The sequence below is a fragment of the Pyxicephalus adspersus genome, chromosome 1 (genome assembly GCF_032062135.1).
Source record: "Pyxicephalus adspersus chromosome 1, UCB_Pads_2.0, whole genome shotgun sequence".
Lineage (NCBI taxonomy): Eukaryota > Metazoa > Chordata > Amphibia > Anura > Pyxicephalidae > Pyxicephalus > Pyxicephalus adspersus.
Window position 1 is genome coordinate 136,141,553 of NC_092858.1, and position 10,787 is coordinate 136,152,339.

The following is a 10,787-nucleotide window of genomic DNA, read 5'->3' on the forward strand; positions in this document are numbered from 1 at the left end:
AAGCATACATTGTTGCAAGCTTTTTATTTAACACATTAAAACTTGAAAAGGATGAGGAGGACATAAAAATTAGGAATACAATGGAAATACATTGAAGAAGCTGTCAAAAAAAGAGGAGAAACGCAGAGGTGGAATTTGAACAAAATTTTTTCGAACTACATAGTAAAGGTGCAATCACATCAGTACTGTAACCATAGAAATATAATTTGCTGAGTCTTACCTGTAAAAGTCTCAGTACAAGGGTTTACTCCAGCAAGTCGCTTAGATGTACCAAAATCTGATATTTTAACCACTCCACTATATGTGTTAACCAGCACATTATCACCCTAGGATAAAAATATTGCTACAACATAATAATCTAAGAAAAGAAATGATAATGGGAAGAAAACCACTGGAACATTGATGAGCCCTGAATACAGTCAGATATTTTGCAAATTAAACATCCATAATGAAATAGACTGACATGTTCAGCAGCTGCATGTTCCACAATTTCTGACCCAACAATAAAATTATATAAATATATAAATTAAATAATAATATAATATAATAAATAATATAAAGAACCATCCTAGCATTCTACATAATTTCTAATATCTGTGCACAAGTCTATGTATGCCTCACACAATCCTAACATAAACTGCACACATCAAACGTTGCCTCCCTCAATCTTCTCTAAAAACCATGGATAAACAATAAGGGAGCAACCAGACTAATGCTGACTTCTGCTAATCTATTGTTTAGTTACCAAACAAACAGACCAAGCTGCTATTATGTAAAGACAGTCATTAAACGAGAATTAGAAAAATAAACTGCCATACAGAACTTGTTAGTCTATTTAGTGAAAGTCTTAGGCTATGTACACACGTGCAATAATTGTCGTTGGAAAGGATCATGATCCTTTCCAATGACAAAACACTGCGCGATGCATGAACGAGTGATGTACATACAGCCGCTTCTGGACAAGGGAGGGGGAGAATGATGGAGCGACAACCCGCTGCGGTCTCTCCTCTTCACTTCCATTACGATCGTTCCTCGTCTGTTGTCCGTCGATCCACCAGGACAGTCGTTCGGATGACTCACACCAGATTCCGATGCGATATCAGCCATGAGGCGATTATCGGACGAGAATCAACTGACGAGTGTACCCAGAATTTGAGAAGTCTCAGTGACAAACATCAATGTACTAGTGATTCCAGAATTGGTAAATAAACATTTACTATTCATGGTAAGAAGTGCAATAATTTACCTTTATATCTCGGTGTACGATCTGATTCTCATGGAGATACTTCAAACCTTCCAAGATCTGCTTAGTGTAAAATTTAATGGTTGGTTCCTTCATAGGACCCCATTTAGATCTGAGGAGAACTGAAAGACTACCTGTACAAAGAAAGACAATTATTACTGAGACGAAAGATTGCCAACTATACAATAATTTAATTTTAAATGTATATCAAAATGCCATTGAATTTATTCAAAATGTAATCATAACAATAACGTTTACCTGCATGTAATGTTATGCTTGTTTCCATATTGATACAAAAGTAAAATATAGGAAATAACATACACTATAAAAAACGCATTTGCAAAACACCAAAGTTAGGTCACAAAAGATTACACTGACCCTTGCATTTTGTAGTCTGGTGATTCAAAATATCATATAGTCAAAATCATCTTTATTGTCCTGAAGCTCATCATGCGGTTTTCCCACAAGTAAATATAACCTGATTAAGGCTCTCCAACACTGGAGAACACTGGAAACCTGGAATGGATCCGATCCAGGATTAAAAATATTTGCAAACTAATAACAAATGATTTTCAAAAAATCCATTCCAGCTTCTCCCATAATAGTCTAGCTTCTACAGTCTTGGATGGATTTACTAAATCAGACTCAAGGGGCCAGATTTATTCCAAGGACTGGACAATTTACACTTTCATCAGTGAACCCGGGCGATCCAGTAAACCTGGAATGGATCTGGTTCAGGACTGAAAACATTTGTTAGCAAATTACTTTTAAGAAATCCATTGCAGGTTTGCTGGATCACCCAGGTTCGCCGATGTAAGTTTCAATTCTCCAGTCTTGAAAAGCTTTAATAAATCCGTCCGTCCGTCTTTTGATTGAGAGAGTCACAATCAAACACAACCCTTAATCAAATTAAAACAAACAGTACTATATTAGTATTTGTTTGTATAGCAGACACGGTTCCCGCTTTAAGCTACATATACACATCAGATGACTTTGCATAATCATGATCGTCTCGGACGAAAATCTAGCATGTGTACAGCGGTCTCCACCAATCTGCCCTGGCTTTACCGTAGTAAACTACTAAATACCCGAATGTGAATGCAAGGTAAATGCTACAATAACCCTGACTAATAGCAAAGAAGATCCCTAAAAATGTAAACCAAATTATCATGTACAATGCACAAACCTCCTGGGACCTGTTCCATAAATATTTTGATATATCCATCTTCAGAAACAGAACCAAGGTACTGAACTATGTTGCGGTGTTTCAGATATTTGTGAAGAGCAATCTCTTCATGAAGTGGCTGGGAATATCTGTAAAACAACAACATTATAATAGAATAAAATTTTAATTAAAATGGTCAGTGGTACAAAAAAAGGTAATTTTTAAAATCATGTTTCATAAAAACTGAGACATGTGTATAGAAATATTATAGTTTGTAATGATAGTATAGCACATTCCAGAGTTTATAATACACTTGTGTAAGTACAATTACAAATAAAACTGAAAAATGAAAACGAGTTTTGACTGGTACCAGTACATAGGTCATAGTTACCAAACAGCATATTACAGGGAATTAAAAATAAAGATGCAAACAATAATGTTTATAATGGAAACGCTAAGGGTGTTCACAGAGTCATTAAGGTAGATATAGATTCATTTCAGCAATCTCAAACATTGTGGAATTTCAAAGGGTATCACATTGTTATAATGTATAACCTGGTTCATTCAGTGTTTTCAAATTCTTGTTTCAAGGTTGTTTATACGTTAATGTTATTTTTAGTTCACAGAAGGTAATAGAACAATCATTTAATGCTTAGCTACAAGGGTGAGAAAACTGACTGGGCTGTTAATCGAGGAAATAAGGTAGTTATTTGGACCTTAAGTAGAGGAAGGAGGGCATAGAATAGTGACTAACTTTTAGTTGGAATGCCAACTACATGTGCTGTACAGCCTTGTAAGCAAGGGCCCTAATGTCTCATATAGCGTAGACATATACACATATATACACACACACTTCATTCTGAAATATATGGTAGACCTAAATGTTTTTCATTGTTTCATAATGTTCCTATTATTATAAATGCCTTCTAATATATTTTATTCCAACATCTGAATGAGTTAGAAAATGGTCCTTCTACCAGCTTTATTCATTTCTCCCTGTTACCGGTATATTAAGGTAATAGACACTAAATAGAAGCTCAATCTGGTTTTCTTTATAAGGGCTCTTTAAAGTTAGCATAATTAGCTGCAAACATGATACAAGAGGGCAAAACTTGTTCAGTTAATGGATTCATTTAGTACTTACCTACTATCTCTCTCTGGTATCTCCTTAATTGCAATACGCACTTGATTGCTGAGATCTCTGCCTGCATATACTACTCCGTATGTGCCTCGGCCAAGGATTACTCGATCTCCATTTTCATCATAGTCATATTCATACTAAAATAAACACAGACAAATATATCACACAATTCATACCATCAACAGGAAATATGGGGAATAAAAACAGTTTTATCATGACAAAGCCCCAACTTTTATAGAAAAGTAAACTATGGCACTCTGTATTTATCTATTTGATATTCTTATGCACACTAAGGAATTAAGTGACAGTATATGAAGTCAGGCAGCTGAATGGCGGCAACTGTGAGACTTAGGCAGCTTCTGTGCCTTTACATTGAAGCATAAACATAAGTCTCTGATGAAGCATGGAAATAAATCTAAAGGGAAGGAAACGTAAATAAAAAAAAAAAAAACAAGGGGGACGCATTGTGACGTCAGTATGGTCTTAAGTTGTATGAAGCAACCGCTGCTAGGCCGTACGGGTCAGTATTGTTTCCACCATTGCAACAGTCTGCCCGCTCAGCAAATACCAATTCTCATCTGATTGTTTTATTTTATTTGTTTATTTCTCAGATGTTTTTTTTTTAGGTAAGTAAGACCTTAACTGTGTATAATTATTAATTATTAATATTTAATGAAATCAAATAGATAGACATTATTAACTATAATTTCTTGTTTGATCTTAGATTCAAATGAAATAAACCCATAATGAGTGAGGAAAAGCAAACAAATGTTTTGCATTTCTTTAGTAATACCAAAGATAATACAACTAATGATAATAGTAACAATAGTAATACTTCACCTAAAAGTGAGCTGATCAATGAATCAGAGCCTCCACAGTCCTTTGTCAGGCACCATTAGGAAGATCATTATTTTACAAATGTATTTATCTTTTTAAAAAAATTCATATTAATGATCCGCAGGATTTAAAATGATGAATGTTGCTCAGTTTAGAAGTTTATTAGGACATTAAACTAAGGAGTAAAATGGTGGTCAGGGATATAAATAAGTACTGCACAATATATACAGGAAATATATAACAAAAGGTGCAGGTTTATTGTCTTTTAGGTAGCGATGGAGAAGGTTTAAATAACATTAAATAACTCCCTGGCTATTTTGTGGAGGGAGGTTAGGACTGATCATAGAAATATGGAAGAGTGAAGGAGGAAAAGAAGTTGTACATTGAGACTGCCCATTTTTTATTTTTTTTTAAATTGTATTTTTATTGAAAATTTTTCCAAATTTCATGAGAACCAAACCAAAAGAACAAAAGGGAATGGGCAAAGTGGAGGAGGATGGAGTGTGAATGCAGTCTAAGTCAATAAATCTCTGGGAATCAACTTGACAATCAAGCATAATAATTGGTCCCTGTTTCCCCACGTTTTTTCATAATTATCCATGGTGTTTCAAAGAAGAGCAGTAAGGTACTCCATAAGCCGCACTTCTTGAATCCTCTTATACAGATTCTCCATGGAGGAGGGCAGAGTAGCCTTCCACTTAGCAGGGATCAGTGTCCCTGCAGCTACCAAGATAAGCGATACCTGTTTGCAAGAGAATTTGAGTAACATCTTAAATGGTTGGCCCAGGAGGTGGGTTAGAGGATCCAGGGATAACTGCATCTAAACCACTTCTGAAAGCAATGAGTTAACTCAGGACCAGTAACTTTTAATATTAGGACAAAACCAGGACAGTGCCTCTGGGGTCCCTGCAATGCCAACAGTTAGAATCAATACCCGGGAATAGCTACTGGAGTACAACCAGGGTATGGTACCATCTGAAATTGATCTTATACAAGTTTTCTTTATATAATGTACAATTGGAGCTCTTTTTAGCAGCCTCCTAAATCTCCTGCCAATCATCCAAATCCAGGGTCCGCCCCAACACCTTCTCCCATTTTAGCATATATTTGAACTTGCCTGAGGTTTCAAGAACTGACATGTGCAGGAGGTGGTATATAAAGGAGATAACACGCTTAGAGTACGGGCCTTCTGCGCATAATCTCTCGAAAGAGGTCATGTGCTAGAACGTGGCAGAAGGCTGGAGGGCAAAGACAAAATGCCTAATTTGTAGGTAAGCATAAAATGAAGTACGAGGGAGGTCAACCTTATCACAAAGCTTTTCAAAAGTAAGTAAACTTTTCTCCACAGGACCCTCGACAAACTATCCAGGATTTGTGGGTTGCTAATAACTGATGTTAGCCTTAAGGCCTTAGATGAAAGGTCATAACTACCCTTGCAAGACCTCCATAGATTCCTTGTAAAAACCATGGATGCAGGTAGGTTATTCTCATTCAGAGACAGGGATGAACTCCAGAGCCCCCATACCCCCCAGTTCTCTAGGCGTGCAAACAATGTGTTTGGCAAGTCTATGCCTCCTGTATGCCCAAATAAATTTCAGGAAATCAGACTGCAATTTCTTCAGTACTCCTCATGGTACACCAAATGGCAGGGTCTCAAAAACATAAAGTAATTTGGGGAGTAGCACGATCTTGAAGGCAGCTATCCATCCAAGCAGAGACAAGGGGTATTTTTTCAATTTAATTAAGAGAGACTGAAGCTCTCAGATCAATGGTGGGATATTGTAGGAGTATAACTGATTATACATAGGGGTGATCTGAACCCCCACGTATCGAAGGGCTAGGTCCCTCCATGCAAAAGTGTAGGGGGGCCGCAAAGCTGATCCTTGTGTGGGGGACATATAAAAAGATAAGGCCTCTGATTTTGATGCATTAACTTTGTAAGCGGATACCTCAACATAAGTATGTAGTTCTCTCCACAAATTTGGAAGGGAAGTGGTCGGCTGAGGTAAAGTCAAGAGAACATCATCTGCATACAACGATATTTTAAAGGATTTCCCTTAACTGATACTCCCATGATGTCTCCTAAATCCTCTCTGACTTCCTAAACCTTCTTATTGGTCAATGTGGCTTCCCATTATTAATAGGAAGTTCAGGTGGCTAGAGGAGATGACACCAAGCTTGACTTTACAAAAAGGTTTCTGTGTGGTAGAACTCTTACCTTCCAGCTGTGCTATACAGATACTGCCAAGGTTGATACTCAAACTTAAACACAGGTACTTTTACTGTTGAATTAAAAATATGTATTATTGATTACAAAGCTGAATTAGTAGTGTCTCCTATATCTGCCCAGAATTTAGGCTTTAAATTGCCCAGGGTTATAACAGGTTTTCTTTAATGGTGGATGACTGAAGCACATCTACCAGGCTATATTGGATCTTGCCATCAATTATTTAATGATACTTCTAAGTTTAGTGGTAAAATTAGATCAAGGTGTATATTTTTTACTTTAATTACATTGCATTTAATTGATTTTTTTTTCTTCATGTGCAATAGCTGCAATTAATCAACTCAATTGATTCTTGCACACCAATTGCTAGTTTCCACACCAACTAGTAATTGCTGGGGAAACCATTGCCTTTTACAACCCATGAGAAAAAAATATTTAGAATATCCATAAATACATACTGCCATAGTACTGGTAATACTGCAAATCATTAAAATCAGGGAGATAACAAATTACTTTTAAATGAAGTGAAAACTGTGTTTGAAAGTTGAAAGCCATAAAATATGAACAGTTATTGTAAAGGAGAACATTGGACAGTGAAGTAAAAACAAAGTTGTGGGAAACATAACCTTGATGTCAATCATGTAGGTAGCATTGTCATAAGCATGACAGTAAAGGTTCTAAAAGAGACTTTTGTACTGCTTAAATTGCCCACACAGTTGGTGACGGCTCTCTCTAATGATGTAGCCATCTCCCAGACAAGATTTCCACAGCAGTCAAAATCAATGTGCAAGATCTTCAGGTACAGGGGTAACTGAAGATTGAATTTCACATAATTTTAATAAAGTATATGTTTCTTCCATTTACCTCTAGTATGCAGTTTCCATCCTCCATTTATATATTGGTGATTAAGAAAACTGCTATCCAAGGTTCAGACTCCTCTAGACAGTTGCACTGCCTAATAGGGCAAAAGGTGCACAAACCAGGGATAAAGCAGGACCCATGCTGACCTTCATGTTTTGGCATTTCACATTTTTAGAGCCTGTGTTGTTAACTAGGTACAGTGACATCATCCAAACATCTCTCTGCGGTGTACAATTATTACTAAATTTTTCAACTACCCAAATCAAAATACCTCGCTTCATGAGCCTAGAGATAGAGAACCTCTAAAGTCAGAGAAAGGACCTGCTAAGTATGAAAATTTCCTTTTACTTTCTGTATACTTCTCATTAGGAGTACACTGGCAATGTACTCAATTCTCCTCAGTAATAGAATGGAATCTTAAGGCCCTTATATACCATATGCCATGGTCTACCCAGTGGAATTAGTATTGAGACAAGGGCAAAGCAATATTCTTCTAAAAGTCTAAGGGTTAGGAGACACTCTTCTGGCCGACAATTCCGGGGGGGTGTTCCACCACAGTAGAGCGCATCTGGCCTATTACCTCCGGCGAGGCCGTTTACAGCAGCAGAGGAGTTCTATGAATTAGTGCTTGGGGGCTTGCAGCATCTTTGTTTCCCTTTAGCTGTATTTTCTCTTCTGGCATCCCCTGCACTGCCACTGTACATCTGAAGGGGATTTAGAGCTGTGCTGCAGCTGATGAGCAGAAGAGTTCCTGATCAATCCCATGCTGTCATTGGCTGCTTGGCCCTTATAGCCTCTCTGCTCTCAGATTCCAGTGCCTTTTGTAGCTTCGTGTTATTTACTGTTGTGACCATTGCCTGTTCCTGACCTACTGATTGGTCCTGTGACCCCCGACTCTGCTTGTGCCTACTCCCTCTGTACCTTGTCTGGTGGACTGATTGCCCTTGTATGACCTTGGCTTTATACTCTGGATTTGCCTTATATAACTTGTACTGCTTAACCCGTAGGATTCTGGTCCTCTCTGCCAGCTCATCCTCAGATGCCATCCCTTGCGCATTATGTCCGGGGGGCAACCGTGTGCTGGGAGATAGCTTCAGCGTTAGACTGGGGGACTGGCGTCTAGTGAGTACTGGTGCTGACCAAGTCCTTACACTAAGGATGTCCATCATCGATTTGAGATCCACATCCTAGGTTTCAGTAAGTTCTGCTTCTTGTATATTTCCCTCCAACCATTATCTTCTCGGACTGACATTTAGTATTCATGAGAACAGAGACACCTTCTTGATACGTATAATTGTTCTGGCAGAAATATATGGACTCTCTGTCTGTTAGACAGCACCTAGGCCCTTCCTGATATAACTCACATTTGCTTAAATGATGGATTCCATATTTTTGGTATTACTGGTTTGCAATGCTTTGTTTTAGTTTCTCTATACTAATTATTAAATGTTCACAGCTATGAAGCTAAACTGTTATCATTTAATAATTCGACTGCACTACAAATAAATACCCATTGTAAAACTGTTTTTTGTTTTATTCTGCTTGTTTTTGTGGATTTTTTTTGTTTTGTAATGTTATTCTACTGTCTACAGTTCAATAAAGAATAAAGAATGGTATATTAAAAAAAAAAAAAAACTGGTGCTGACCAAGTCCTTACACTAAGGATGTCCATCATCGATTTGAGATCCACATCCTAGGTTTCAGTAAGTTCTGCTTCTTGTATATTTCCATCCAACCATTATCTTCTCGGACTGACTTTTAGTATTCATGAGAACAGAGACACCTTCTTGATAAGTATAATTGTTCTGGCAGAAATATATGGACTCTCTGTCTGTTAGACAGCACCTAGGCCCTTCCTGATATAACTCACATTTACTTAAATGATGGATTCCATATTTTTGGTATTACTGGTTTGCAATGCTTTGTTTTAGTTTCTCTGTACTAATTATTAAATGTTCACAGCTATGAAGCTAAACTGTTATCATTTAATAATTCCATTGCACTACAAATAAGTACCCATTGTAAAACTGTTTTTTGTTTTTTTCTGCTTGTTTTTGTGGATTTTTTTTTGTTTTGTAATGTTATTCTACTGTCTACAGTTCAATAAAGAATAAAGAATGGTATATATAAAAAAAAAAAAAAAGAAAAACTTTAGAATTATGCTGACTACAGACTATTTACCAGTGTGGGTGTGTAAGGTAAAATTTACACCTGTAATAGACTAACTACAGTTTCCCACCCTAAAATGCAGTGCCACTATGCTGATGATATGGTTTCACATGGCAGACCCAGGGCCAGCACAACAGGTGTCACTAGAGACTATTTGATTCAGGATATTACATGTATTATTATAACATTATTTACCAAATGCTTTTATTCGTAATCCTCTCCTAAACCTACCTTTGGACCCCAGATGTTTGGAGGATGTCAAGGAGAGGGAATTATCGTCAATATTTGATGCTCTTTTCTTTAGGTCCACAAACTTTGGCTTGAGGTTTACCATATAATAAACCCAGCCTTCCCAAAAACCCATGGGAAGTCAAACAATGCCTACACAGGGTATCACCATAAGTGAAAGACTTACAGTAATCTTCAGCCAAATGCCACAATAAACATTTAGGATGTGGCAACCATAATTATCCTGTTATCAACGTTCTTGAGCAAAATAACAATGTTTTCATTTTAGCCTAGATGTGAAATTATGATGGCTGATAACCTCCTCCTACCTCTTGTTCCCACACTTTATTCTTCTTCCTTCCCTTATTTCTGACTTTCCTGGCCTCTGACTTCTTTCCTCTGCAGTGTGGAATGTGGGGGCAGAGATGCTGGAGAAAACGTGAAAGACCTGAGGGGGTCTGTAAGAGAACATGGTGCAAATAAAGGGAAGGGGATGGAAGAACCAATGGAGAATGAAGTGTGGGTGGTATGGGTACATTATGCGGAGTATGTGGTGTGGATGATTGGAAATGGTTAAATGAAGAGCTGTGCAGAGTTGTTCCCGCAAATAATATATAGAGAACTGGTGAAAGATGTAACAAACATTGGGGACAGGTTACCATTGAAATTTTACTCAGAAGGCTACAAATAGAGAAAGAGGCAAATGATTTTTTTCTTAAATAAAATTTTAAAAAATTCTTAGGCCTCTTTCTCCATTATAGGCTGCCTCTATGAAAAAAATCTATGACAAATCTTTAAAGCTCATGCAAGCTCATCAAGGATATATTGGACCAAAAACAGAAATGAGCAGCACAATTACAACACAAAACAGACATAGTTGTGACTAAACACTGGGAGGCAAATGGCTAAAATGGCA

The 10,787-nt window shown here is 37.2% G+C and overlaps 1 protein-coding gene across 1 annotated transcript in view; it reads right to left on the reverse strand.

The window, feature by feature from the left end:
• MAP3K15 (mitogen-activated protein kinase kinase kinase 15) overlaps positions 1-10,787 on the reverse strand; it is a 78,916-nt gene that overhangs the window by 16,655 nt on the left and 51,474 nt on the right. Inside the window, exons 10-14 of the mRNA XM_072415291.1 lie at positions 10,201-10,270; positions 3,553-3,686; positions 2,430-2,557; positions 1,247-1,377; positions 221-326 (exon numbers count right to left, since the gene is read on the reverse strand). Coding sequence (XP_072271392.1) covers positions 221-326; positions 1,247-1,377; positions 2,430-2,557; positions 3,553-3,686; positions 10,201-10,270 — 569 coding nt within the window. The remainder of the gene's footprint in view (positions 1-220; positions 327-1,246; positions 1,378-2,429; positions 2,558-3,552; positions 3,687-10,200; positions 10,271-10,787) is intronic.